The sequence below is a fragment of the Adelges cooleyi genome, unplaced genomic scaffold (genome assembly GCF_023614345.1).
Source record: "Adelges cooleyi isolate 19-005CV unplaced genomic scaffold, UGA_ACOO_1.1 ACOO_flye_CR_arks_rails_tigmint_CR_PRNA_8, whole genome shotgun sequence".
NCBI lineage: Eukaryota > Metazoa > Arthropoda > Insecta > Hemiptera > Adelgidae > Adelges > Adelges cooleyi.
In genome coordinates this window covers 3596619-3611318 of record NW_026096513.1, presented here as the reverse complement: position 1 = coordinate 3611318, position 14700 = coordinate 3596619, and the positions used below count along the sequence as shown (strand labels likewise).

The 14700-nt window shown below is 30.9% G+C and overlaps 1 protein-coding gene across 3 annotated transcripts in view; it reads left to right on the top strand.

Annotated features, from left to right (window-relative positions):
* The window catches only part of LOC126845810 (neurotrimin-like), a 98196-nt gene that overhangs the window by 59618 nt on the left and 23878 nt on the right, over positions 1-14700 (top strand). For all 3 annotated transcript variants that reach the window (XM_050584729.1, XM_050584728.1, XM_050584727.1), the window contains exons 5-6: positions 5447-5575; positions 5667-5804. In XM_050584729.1, the coding sequence (XP_050440686.1) occupies positions 5447-5575; positions 5667-5804 (267 nt within the window). The remainder of the gene's footprint in view (positions 1-5446; positions 5576-5666; positions 5805-14700) is intronic.

Below are 14700 nucleotides of genomic sequence, written 5' to 3'. Positions count from 1 at the left end.
AGTGATGGTTTAATGGGTATAGTTTATAGCTTTCACTTCCAATGGGAAGTAATGACGTATATATTATTATTTCTTATTCACCTTGACGTAGTCTTCAATTGAAGTTCTTGAGTTACCATTAACCAATACAATTACATGTACTTATGTATTGACTACTTTAATAATACAATCAGACTTACACAAAAGTTAAATAAAATAAGATATTATTAATTGTGTTTATTTTTTAATTATAAATCTAATTTTAAATCAATTTATTAACTAAAGTTAATTTGAAAAACGTATTGTTGCACTATATTTGTCAAGTCTCAATGTTGGGAAGGATGGTACAAATTTTGAATTTAATATATTTAACTTTTTTATAGTAAATTAGTATTTTTGTAGTTGATAAGACTTACAAAATTAATACAGAACGTTAAGAGCAGTATGGCCAATCGCTTCTATATTTTTCTTAAACATTATCAACTACCATCAAAGTGTAATTAAAATCTATCCTGCGATCAAATATGTCTATCCGGGATAAGTCGTCAGTCCGTCGCCGAAGAGGGGGAGGCATCTTACTCATTTGCCCACTTGTGCCCCTCATTAGTAATTAACTTTACAATTATTAAATTATATATATTTTTAATAGAATAATTTAATATATAGTTGTAAGGTTGATCTAGAATCTAAAAAGTTAAGATTAATGAATAAATTAATTTAAATTATAACTAAAACGTATTCAGTTAAGTTAAAAAAAATTAAACAAGTGAAAAGACTAAATAAGGAAAAAAAAGATAGTCAAAGTAGTATCGTGTATCAAAAATAAAATATGTAATCGTGGTCAAGAAAAAGAAAAATAACCTATTACATCACTATTGTATTCCCTTCGACATGGTTAACTTTTTAGAATGTGTGTGTTAAAACGTATGTTTGCTTTCTTGACAATATACTGATATAAGTTCACGAGTCTGTAAAATACCATTTTTTAACGACTCTAGTTTAACATAATGTATTCGCCAGGTTAATGAGTAATGTACAAACATCTTTCAGTATAGTTTATTTAGTACTGCTTTATTTGCTCGTTTTTTTTAATTTTCTATTTGTTATATCATGAATGTAAAATTAATTAGAAACATTCAAATGCATACACATTTTTTTTACTAAATGAATTGCACACACAGGTTAAGTTAGAACAATTGAAGAATAATTCAATAATGTACAAAGCTATTTCGGAATACATTTTTTATTTTGTTCGTTTTATAAAAAATTGAAGCTAAAATATGTTCATATCGAGCTAATGAACCAAATTAATATTATTCCCTTACCGTGCAATAATTTCATTTCGACTAGCGAGCAATTGTTCGCTTTGTCAACGGTAAGCTGTGGACATCAATGCATAAACGAAATATCGAACTAAATACAAGACCGAGTAAGTTACAAATTATACATGTATAGGTATTAGGAGTATTATTAATTTACATACAGTAGCTGCCAGACGATGGTTTAAAGCTAAAACCGTATCTATAAAATCGAGGAATTACAATGTAAATTAAATATAATGTCGCTAGTGCGGCGGTTTTCATATAATATGGCGCATAGAAGAAAAAAAAAAGGTAAACAGCACATAATAGACATTTTATAACCAAGCGGTGTAGACCGTTCATTTGCATTTTTACGACGAATCTCGGCGTGCTATATTACACGTTTATTTTTTAGTAAACGCCATAATACAAAATATAATGATAATAATAATAATAATAATATTTGCAAAAGAGGCACTCGTTCAAAAGGAAAAGTTAATGCTTCCCGTAGAGATTTAAGTATTAATGTCCGCACGATCTAAAGCCGTCGGTAGGTGTATTAAATATACATTGAGAGCTGACCGGACAAGGGATTATCCGGGTCGCGTTTTTTATTATTATTTTTTTTTTCAAATCCCGCAGCCATTTACGTTAAAAAAAACGGATTTCTCTTTCTACTGATTACCATTCGGTAGTGGGGAGGCAGGCCGTCGAAGTGGCCAACAATTATATTTTATTCATATTATGCGTGTGTGTGTGAGTATGCAGGATAAAAAAAAAAATTAAATATAACCGCAAACAACGCAGTTACCCTAGGCGGAATTTTTAGCAAATGGCTTATAAACATTAAAAAAAATATATATATATAAATAAATAAACGTGTTTCACGACCGATGCTCATTAGCGTAAAAAGTTATTAATGTTCTTTCGGTCGTATGCCGCTATGGAAGGTCTGCGATACGCGGTACACGTGTGTGTGTGTGTAATCTGAACGGCAATAACGACCGAGTTTGCATCGTCGTCGAATGGTCATATTATTATATTGTTATAAGTTAGCAGATGTGACGGTAGTAGTGATAGTTGTGTTATTCCCGACGGGGTTAACCCCCCCTCCACCCCCTCGCGTACTCACGGGCAGATAATAAAAACGGCAACCGGGATTTTTCATATTTATTTAACGGGCCCTGCACTTTGATAACTGACAAACAGACGGTTCACGTTATACGAGGCTGTTAGGATGATACATATCAAAACTTTAAGTGCACGAGCTTTTTGTGTAGGTAACAATATTATACATTTTCCGTATTCAATTTCCCCTCGACACTCTTGCACAATAAGGTCTACTTTCTCAATAAAACGTTTGAATAATACAATAACGATACAGTGCGCTCATTATATTTCATAGACGACGCGGCGGTAGCACGGATAACAATAATCGGTATTTTACAACACATTTTAAACAACATGATAATTAATTCGTGTATTTTTATTCATTGATTCCGACAATAATGGTAAAATCGTTATTACCTTTGTTTGTATTACTATATAAAATATAATACTTAGCTATCAAGAATCGTCCATTGACCTTTTTTATACAAAAAAATTGAAGAGTACAGGGAAAAAACCAGGAAAGTCACTTATCTAAGAAAAACATGTTAAAGTAATCTTAAAAAATGTTTAAAAAATACTCGTTTTGTGTCAAAACGAATTTTATAACAACAAAATTGCCATTTTTAAAAAGTGACTTGCCCGTTTTTTCCCCGTACCCTTTAATATGTAAATACTAGCTTTACTTGTTATGTCAATAATAACGAATTAATGATATTTACCGTAAGCAAATATTGTCATAGATAATAGATATAAATTTAATGTAGTTCAGTAGATTAGTAAAATATTGTTGGCTTAACACGCTCTAGATTCCTACCACATTATTAAAATAACCATAGTGTTTTATTTGTATACCTATGCAATTTAGAATTATTATGAACGATAAGTGTTAACTAGAGTATCTTTAAAAGTTAATAAAGATAAGACACAAAATAAAATATCTATTATTACTTATTTAAATTTTTTAAAATATTGCAAATATTAAAATATATATTTTTACTTATGCAAAAAAATATGTTGTTTATTAAAATATGTAAGCTAGTTATAATATTCATGTTGTACTAAATATTTAATGTCGTGGTCGATGTTTACATGGGCGGGGTGGCCGGTAATTTTACAGTAAAGTCATTATTGCTCAGTAGTTGCTGTAGTTTCTATTAAAATTATAAGTAACAGAAATTACACAGAAACCAACTGTAGTCCTTTGAATGTCAGAACTGTTTAAACTTATTGAAATGGGTAAAACCCACACGTTTCAGAGGAAAACAAGTGCAACAATTTCAATTTAGGTTAATATTATATAAAAGGCTTTCAAGTTATAACTTTTAATAGCTTACTATAAACATTTTACTAGTTCTAAATTGTACTAAATACATTAAAAAACATTTTGAATTTTGTTATTTTTTTTTTTTTTTTATCAATAAAATGCGAAACAGCACATGCAGGTACTTCATAAACGTTCAACTTTTTAATCTAAATGAAATGTAGGATCATTATATAGCGCTTAGGATGTTATAACAAAACACATCAGAGAGTATATATTTTCTTATATTATACTTTATACTATCATTACAAAGTATTTCCGACAAATTGAAAAAAAAAGAAATTTAATATAGTGTAATGTATTCCATCGAGGAAATAATGATAATCACAAGGATGTTATATGGATGCATATTATAGTATACCGCTGTAGCTGGGAAACAAACTTCAGGACTATATTATTATAAAGGTTGTAATGAAAATCTTAAATACAAAAATAAAATTTAAGCGAGTTTAGTATGCTAAACGATATGTAGAAGTCTTTATAATGATATTATGGTATCGTTTTTATTTATATTACTTAACACTAAAACGCTTAGCTTCGTTTATAATATCATAGAATCATACTTTTAAGTAGTATACATTCAAGGTAAATATGTAAAAATGTAATATTTTTAATGGATTTTTGGATTTTTATGAAAACATATATATAATATATGTATAAAATATTATTTGAACAATGTTTGAGATTTTGGATTCCTAGCACAGAAGAAGATCGCATAACTATTTGTAACTTTTGAATATTCCTTTACTAAGGTTTTTTTTTTAAATTATAAGTAATTATATTTTAAAAAGAGAATGCGTGATACCAATGTACGATATAGATAGTTATAGATCATAAGTTGTTATAGTTATATTGTTTAATTTTTGTTTACATAAGAGAAGGTTAAAGATGTTTAAGTTATTTTAAATAGTTTTATTTTTAAATGGAATCATATAAAACTGCCATAATGGCGTCTGACGCTTTAAGCTGTCAAACAAGCGGATAAAATAAAAGGTAAAAAGTGGTGCTTTTACGACGAGGGTCAAGTGGCGTGCTTCAATTGAGAAATTCTAACGAGGGTTTGCCTGCCATCATTACCTTGTCATCGTCTTCGAACAATCAGGGATGATTTTTGATTTGATTAAAAAACGTTTTGACCGAAATAGTCGTTCACCTTTTACACTATATGGTGCGCGTATTGTATTTAGCTAAGTGAAGTACTTAAAAAAATAACTCAAATAAAATATAGTCGACGTAATTATTATTTTTTTTTTTTTTAAGCAATTGTTCTGTCGCGAATGACAATCTCTCTTTTAATAATTCTCGAGTGGAATAAATATAGTATTGCCAAATTAAAGGTCATTGAATTAATTTTTAATTTAACAATATTAGGTCTAAATATCATTGCTGGTCTCACCACTAATATCGCTCAACAGTAGTAGTACCTAGCCAGTACTCGACATATTTTTGTTGCAGCTTTGGATTTGATTACATTTTACCGAATGTGCTTTGGCATCTGGAATAAAAACATAATACTTATAAAAAATTACATATTTATTGACTTAAACTTCGACGTACATAATTTTAGTATACTTAGGTGTTGGTCCGAATGTACTATTAATAGTGAGTTAATACGTTAAAAGTGTTGTAAGTTGTAACATCTTATGTTAATTCAATAGAAACCACTGGTTGTGTGAGAATTGATTTTGTTCTCTGATCCTTTAGTAATGATTATGATTTTTTTTTTTTTTTTTAGTTCACAATGTCGATGGACCTTTGCTCAACTTGACCCGGGTCAGCCGTGTTCACATGGGAGCTTATCTTTGCATAGCGTCAAACGGAGTTCCGCCGTCGGTCAGCAAACGTATAATGTTGGTGGTTAACTGTAAGTACAAAATGTTATTAAATTTTTAAAGATCAACTATCGACTTAAAAGTGTGAAAAAAAATAACAGAAAAACTAAATACTGTTTACAGTCCCTCCGATGATTTGGATTAAAAACCAGCTGATAGGTGCCGCCGTCGGTCAGTCTCTAACGCTGGAGTGTCTGTCGGAAGCATATCCTAAGTCGATCAACTATTGGACCCGAGAGGCCGGCGAAATCATTGCTCACGGTAAGCAGAACACGTCTGGTGTATAAACGGTGCTGATGTGGTTAGGGGATAGCTGCTGTTATTTGGATCAGGCTATAGACCAGTTGAAAGTTCAGCAGAATTTTGATTTTTTTTTTACGAGTCCACCGTGTCTGTGGGGTAATAAACGAAGACCCCAAAGTCGGCCGCTCCGTCTCCGTTCCCCCCTTTTTTTTTTGTAGTACATTGCATTGGTCTGTGTTCAGATCCAATACGTTTTCGAATCCCCAAAATGCACATCATTTATTTGTCGGTCGTTTCATTTGGAATTTTTACCGTGTTGTTTTTTTTTTACCACCGCCATAGTTTATCCGAATGGCACGTGTACAACGCGTGTCCATTATTATATTATAAAGCATGGCTGGTATCCAACGTAAGGCTTAGTATTTGCCATGCTGTCACTTTCGCCACCTCTATGTATTCTCATTTCTAATGTGTATGGTCGGCAAGAAGTCTTGTTGTCAGTCAGCTAAGTTGTAATCCAACTATTCATCCACGTGTAGTCTAATTGACGCGTGCCGAATGAGGGTGATACACATCGCCCCTTCATGTGTAAAAAAAAAATATTTATAACGGTTGATATGAGTGGAATCATCTTTATCTACATAATAATTATTTTAAATCACGTTGGGTTCTATCACTGGAGAGCCTCCCTTCTCATACAGCATCACCGTTTTTATTTTTTAATTTATTTTTTCTCTCTGTATGTATAACAATGTAACAATTTGCTCATTATGCTTTGCAGCATAGAATGTAAATATTCTTCAATAAATAAAAAATAAAAATAATTATTTTACTCGTTAATAGAAAATCGTATCTTCATATTTCGTTTGCGCGTTAACTTTTAGCATGATAAGATTATTATGACCGTTGACAACCTCACAACTTAATAATTATTACAACATACTTGAGAATTACAAACTGATACAGCTATTTTAATAGACTATGTATGTAAGCTTATATATATAACTATAACTTTTTAATATAATTTGAAACTAGATACCTGGTAAGGATTTGGGCCCGTAATGTTTGGATACACGTGTATATTTAACTTCCGGTGCCTAATTTTTAAAATTGTATAATATACAATTTTTTTTATATATATTAAATTGACAGGAATTTGGAGAAAAAAGTATACAACTAAAAAAATACGTTTATAACATCTGGTATAGCAATTTCTTTAATAATAACTACATATAAAGCGCCAACTAAATTAAATGTATTTTATCTAATAAAATTGAATTATGTAATAAACATGTTGCATTTCTGCTCGATGAGCACTTAATTAACACTATAAACCGAGAACGCTAGTTCTTATAAAACAGGCCACAGTATAAAAATTAATTATTAAAAATAAATTAAAAATCCGTCAGCAAAATTTCAAACTAAAATTAACTAAAAAAAAATACTTATGGCTTAGGAAATATTTTACAAAATATACAAACTGAATACAAAATAACAGCGGTCCAAACACCCATTATTTTCTGAATACTAAAATATTATTACCGATGAAAACTTAGTTAATTAAACATTTTTTTACATCATTTTATATTTGAAAAGAAACAATGAGCATTGGTCAAACTGATTTAAAAGTGTGAATCTAATGCGAGTTTGGAACAACCATTGAGTAACCTGTAAAGTGCATTATACGTATAGCTAGTTAATTGGTGTAAAACGCCATCTGACCATTGTTACACAGAGCTTCTTTATAATAATGGGCCTAATGCAGATTTGTGGGTTTGATGATTTCATTTGATTACAAAATTGTTTATAATGTTTTAATTTATAGTTTCCAAAACGAGCGAGTACATAGCATATTTAAGGATCATAAAGTAAAAATGTTTACCTAGTTTCTAAATTCAGTGTACTGTACAAGCCGACCATGAATTTGGTTTAAACTTAAATTTTGTCATCTCAACAACGTAACTATTTCTATACTTTCGTCGACAATTATCATCATATGCTCTGACGGTATAAAACTGGGCAAAGGGTTTTTTTACTTGTCTAATTCGATTATTTTTCATATGTATATAAGTGTAACGCGTTAACAAAACCGTTTGTACTATTATCAAGTGAGCTAATTATTATTATCGTCGACAACTGTTTACGATCATAAATTGTAGATTAAATTCTTTAATTTTCACTTAGTATACCTATTTCTTGTGACCTATTGTTCTCGTCGCGTAAGAAACACGTCAATTATTTGATATAAGATAACGTCGCGGGCTCCCTGCGGAATCCAACCCTCTATAATGCCGGTCGTTGGCGAGCCAAAGACTATGCGGTTATTATCGTTATGTTATTATTATTACTACTACTATCATGGCGTCTAATTAGCGATGCCGACCGATAAACAGCGCGCGCCTAAAATACGGTTATTATAAAGGGCAGGAGGAGGCACACGGTGGCCTAGGACTTGCATAAACACTAAGACTGTGTGTGTGTGTCTGTTTGAAAATAACACTGGAGCGACTTATAAAGTGTAATATCACACTGGGCGGCACAATGAACGCATGCATAACGATATAATGTACAAATTGCTTCGGGCCGACCGTCAACCGAACGTTCGCAAAGTATAGGGTTTATTATTATTTTTTTTTTTCGATTAGATTTACAAATAAGGGTCTCCCGACGTACGGCAATACAATTGGGGAATCTGCACCACCTACCCCGTCGATACCACCCTCTCCTGTGTCCGACCAGTGTAATTGGTTCGCGTGATTTCGTCTGTTACACACCGCCGACGGTGGCAGTGCGTGACTGTGGTTTAGTAGTAAAACAGAACTGTAAAAAAAAAAAATGTATAAGTATTTATATACATATATATCTGTGTTTCTGTGTATAATATTATAAACACGACTCGTAGAAAAGTTTCACAGTGTAAATTTTCGAAATATTCCGGTAGTATAGTATTGTTTTTTTTTTTAATGCACGTCGCGTGGGCGGTGGGAATTGGAAAAGTATGTAAACACAGTAACCACACCGCTGCAACCGACCGAAACATTAGTGTGTTAGTGCGATGCAGTACAGGTGCAGTGCGGTGCAGTGTGTTTTCCAAACAAAACAAGGAAACGCATACTTACTTGTGGCAAAACCAACACGTTTTGTTACTAGATGTAAACATTATTAATTTCCTCTTCCCCCTTAACAGATTGTAGAGATAGATGGTTTTTGAATCGTACGTCTCTTCATGTGCATCGTTAGCCGAAATTTGGCCAGTTTTTTTTTTTTGTAATAGGTTTTAATATAATTTGGCCACCATGAGGTGGTTTACGGCACATAGTTCCCATACATCGTTAATCGAGTGTCCTAAATTGTTGACGTTATTGTCATTTGTGCTTTATTTAATAGCAATATATATATATATATATATATATATATATATATATGGTAATGTTATTGACAATAATAAAGATTAGAAAAACGGTGGTTACCGTATGCAATGTAATGTGTCATGGTGAGAATCAAACTTAAGTTATATAATGTCTTAAAGTTCATATTTTGATAAAACAATTGTTCCATCTCAAAGCCGTTTAGAGTTATAATTTGCATACAATTAAAAACAGAATTAAAAATGTGAAGATAGCCGTTTTACTGAGAATGTATTAACTACGACAAATATTTAACTGCATACACACAGATTGCGGTTAAAGAGCTAAAATTTTGCAACTTTACTTTGTTTGTGTTATTAACAAGTATCCAAGTTTTAGAAAAATACAGTTGAAAAATGTTGTGTCTATTATTTCTCCCGGATAGACTCATACCTATATCTATATGCAATTAGTATGTTAATGAACTAATGAGTTAGCAAACATTGGTATGTACCTTCACCCTTACTTTGAAGACAATTATTATCTGTTTTGTTTACTACTCGTTACAAATTAATTCTTCATTCTTTTCATCTGTATAATACTACTACCATTTCTCCTATTCATCGTCTTATGGTCGTCTACTTCCTTTGATGTTTACGTTATACGCCCATAATGAAAGTTGTAACTGAGAAAGAAATCGTTAAAAATCAGTAAAAAAGAAAAACTAATTACTTTCACCGTGGTTTTTAATTAAAGACATCCTTTTAGTGAATATTCTAATTTTGATATAAATAACCCATCTAACAAAAAAATATATTATTAGTTTCCATTCTATTAAGAAATCTTTATTTTTCTTTTGAAAAGAAAATTATATAAATATTTCATAGTGATCAAAATATAATATACAAGTATTACGTTTGATTACAATAAATACATTTTGATTTACTATTGATCACCAATTTTTTTTTTGGACGCATAAAAAAATTAGATGTTTTTTTTTGTAAACGTATACTGATCTGCTAACCTGCAAGTTTTTATAAAAGTAATGAATGTTTATATTATAACTCGAAGAACAAATTAAAACAGAAGTCTTTATATTTACCAGTCAAACAAAACTAACCTACCCATAATTTTGTTTTGTACTGTAAACATAATAGTTTATATATTTGTATACTAAATACTCTGGGTTCCTTATTTTTAAGACCTGGATATTTTGTTTTAATTATTAAAAAAATGTTTTAATTTTTTGTATGAGGTAAATCTATATAATGTATATATATTTATATATAAGAATGAAATACCTTATGCTAATGCAAGACTTTGAAAACACTTTTCTCAATCTATATTGTGTATAGTATATTATTATTTAAATGTATTTCATTTGAATTAAATGTATTTTTTACACAGCACTTCTTTTATAAAAGCAAAAATATTTTAATATCAAACAAAAATCCTTTTTTTAAAAATATAATTATTTTTCATTTATTAATTTTATAAAACCTCCGTCGTGTGATAAATATAAGTTTTTAATTCATATCGAATGAATGTTGAGCTTTGCATAATTACGAGCCGTCGATTCAACAACTTTTTCGGTAAATGTTAAACGTTGTGATGTAGTTGCTTTACATGCTATTTCCATACCGATTTCATCATCGTCGATAATTCAAATAGTTCAAGGTATAAAGACTTATAACTTTGTACTAACGCCTGTTTATTTTTCTTTCTTTATATATACCTAACCAAAATGCTGGAATAATAACAAACAATGTTCAAAAACAAGTCATATATACATGTTTAAAAAATATTTTACTTATTTGAATTGTTAATTAATATAATTTCATCAAGACTAATTGGGTTGTTTAACGTAATCTATTAGATACTTTTAAAACGTTGATGCCATAATACAATTGTTTCATTTATATTCTGAACATCATAATGTCATTTAAACAATTCTGTATATTGTGTTTTATCAAAGAGAAGCTACCCTAACGGAACAAAAAAAAATGGGATTTCCCGTTAAGTTCCTGTGACGGAGTAGGAACGACAAAGACGATCATAGGAACAGAACGGCAATTTCTATTTGTTTTTGCTGTAAGGGTTGATTTTTTAAAAATATATTAAAGCCACTTAGTAGCTACAACTACTCTACAGAATATTGCACACTTATCTCGCTAAAGGAAATTTCTGACTCCAGACCACTTGAGTCAAGTTTCATCAAGTTTGTACCGTGTATAATTTAAATTGTTTCTAATATCTTATCACATAATATTATGTAAGGTAACTTTACTCGAGACCCTTTTTACGTTAAAGCCGGGTTAGCAATAAAGGAACAATGTGCATTCAACGACTAAATATCTAAAGTGTAAAACATATTTTCAGAGTTCAAATAAAATACTTCACATTATATTTTAATATTTATAACGCAATTAGCTATACAAAAGTGTATAGAAATAATTTGGCAATTATTATGTGTTGTCCAACACTATATTATTATAATATAGGCGACTATGGAAATAACGACCTAAAGTTTTTGAATTTTAACCATTGTTCACAAAAAATACCTAAGCCTTTTAAACTAAAGTGCTAAAAAAGTATCAAAAATCCTATGGATCGGAAAAAAAAAATACAAAGCGATGTGTACGACTAAAAAAAATACATATGCAAATTGAACTGTCAAGTCGTTTCCTTGATCCGATTTTCATGGAACCTTATAGCCTGTTGATGGATTTACATATTCTAATGGCATACAGTTTAGGATATTATGGAAAAATGCACACTTGGCAAAAGTATGACTTATGCAGATAGATTTAGGATCGACCGCGTGTCACATTTTTAATATACACCAACCTAACCGATTTGTCTTGGTGCCACTATAGCAGAATGGAATTTGCTCAATCACTCTTTTCTATAATGTTCGTGATACTGTCGTACATGTAAGTGTAACTTGAATGAATCGCTTTAACTATATTTGTTTATTAAAGAGATTTGCATGCGGTCGGTTTTTCTGACGTTTTAGACCAAAAAGCCAGACAAAATTTCGACTACTTAAGATGGTCTGATTTCAATTCGGTAAAGACATACGAGTTTTTTGGCAACTTTACTAGGAACCAGCTATTTTTGTTTTTTACTTTTTTATGTAAAAAAATTGGATATTCATATTGAAAAAATTGTAAGTTTATCATTTATTTAATTACAAGAAACTAAAATGCTTAAATGAAAACCAGCTTCCTATATAACATAGTAAAGTAGCCCCAAAGAACTTGAATCTCTTTACAGAATTGAAATTGGCACAATTTAAAATAATACCTTTGAGCTCGTACAAATAACTGGTAAATTAATTGACATATTAAAACCTCTTTTTTTACCCGCGTGCAATCCCCTTAAACAAATATAACATTATGTGTATAACGCAGTGACTATTCGTGTTACTAACATGATGTCGTTACAATAATTATAATACAACACGATATAGCGTCGTACAATGTGTATGCTGTGGCACACGACCCGCGCAATAATACTATCCTGGAGCACCCGCGTCGCCGCCGTCGTTTCCACCGTCGCCGGTAACAATCAGACTATAAAACCCATATCGCCTTCGCCACAATAATATGATATAGTACACAATACTACAGTTCGTTGGAGCGCGCGCTTCTGTCTCCGACGTGTCTACTTCTAGTCGATTTATCCCCCCCCCCTTGTTCTCTCTATCTGTTTCTCTCTCTTTGCAATTTTTGGCATCGTCCAGATAAGGTTTCGGGCCCCCCTCCGCCTAATGCACACCGTACATATTATACATAATCTCTTCTATATAATATAGCCCTCGCCCGATAGTTGTTGTATGCAGGCGCGCCCTTGTAATCGACGGGGGTGAAACGTGAACGCGGTGCGTTTCTCGATGATTGAATATCCACGGGAGGGCGACTCGAAACAATAATAACCTGTCACCTACGCCGGCAGATTGGTGTATACGTTAAGGGTCGATATATCTTTTTTTGCGGGTATAGACGGAAAATATTATAAAGATATAAACAACAACATATTACCCGACCGGACTTGACGTGATCTATTTAATCGTGAAACGGTTTGAATACAGCGACAACACGTCTAGCAGAGTTTAATGTTTAATATAAATATTATATAGCATGTTGAGAAAACGTCTATTTTTTTTCACGACGACTCTAAAATAAATAGGTGTAATAGGTGTGTGCATATTGAATATAATAAGTATCTGCGCACTTTAACGAAAAAAATGATGTACATCTTGTAAAATAAAAACCGAAAAGTTCTACACGTTATTCTCTTTTTACTGGCCACAATTTCATGCTAGACGGACAATGTATATTTATAATACTTACAATAATTTATTAATATAACACAATTTAAAAACATTCGATTACAATTTAAAAGCTCTAGATTATTTTATTTATGATATAACTGTATTTACGTTTGCACCATATTTTATTTTAAATTATCCACTTGCTTTCATTATGCCAACGATTCGTCATGCAACTGTCTCGGGGTAAACACGAAACAATAATAATTATTAATTACGCTTGATAGTGTTAGTGGTATTTGTAGATGCATCGGAACCGTCATGTTTAATTATCTCAAAGTGCACACTTGTTAAGTTCGTTAAATTCACTGGCAATAATAACCAAAGCGACACACATGTCGCTTTAGTAATTTAACACGAAAACGTGTTGAATTCATAGGTCTCGTATGCCAACTATTCAAATTATTCGCAACCATAATAATTCTAGTAACGTTTGTTGTTCCAATTCAAAACGTGCAAGAGCTATTCCAAGCGAGTATCAAAGTCTCGGCGCTAATTAATTATCCGTAATTATAGTTTACATTATATAGAGTATGATAAAGATATAATATACAAGCAAATAGGTATATATAAAATAAAATCGAATAAACATTAATTTCGTTCAGTATTTTGTAAATATATGTAACAACAAACATTCTAGAATTTGGTAAACTATTCTTCGTTTTAACAAATTCACTGTTAATTTTTTGAACACTAGATACATTTTGAAAAAACTAACAAGAAACTTGATAAAATGATTCTTCCCTAACGAGTCTTTAAAAGCTTCTATTCTATTTATAAAAATAAATCTGTACCTATTTTACAAGTGACTTTCAAAAAACCTTTGTTTTATTCGGAAATGTATAGTTGTAGTAGTATTTTGTGGCAATCGATAAGCAATTTAAAGTCTTAACATATAAGTCATATATATGCATTATGGTGAAAAGAATGTTTTCAAATATTTTTGTAGTTCATACAAATTCATACATATTATATATGACAAAATTATCTGTGCTCCAACATCTATATTCTTTCGATCATATCTTTTAAAAGAGTCCTTTCTCAATCAATTAATTATTTATTAACTGGTTGAATTATTTAAAAAAGGGCCATGGCAGAGCACAGGCAGTGTTGTTGTCTATATTATATGAAAATTTGGTTTCTTAGCTTTGGTTAGCTTTTCTTAGTTTCTTTGCAAGGCGGGTTTTTTCAAGAAAATAACGGTCGTGTGACGTTCTCTTAGGCGAAAAATATC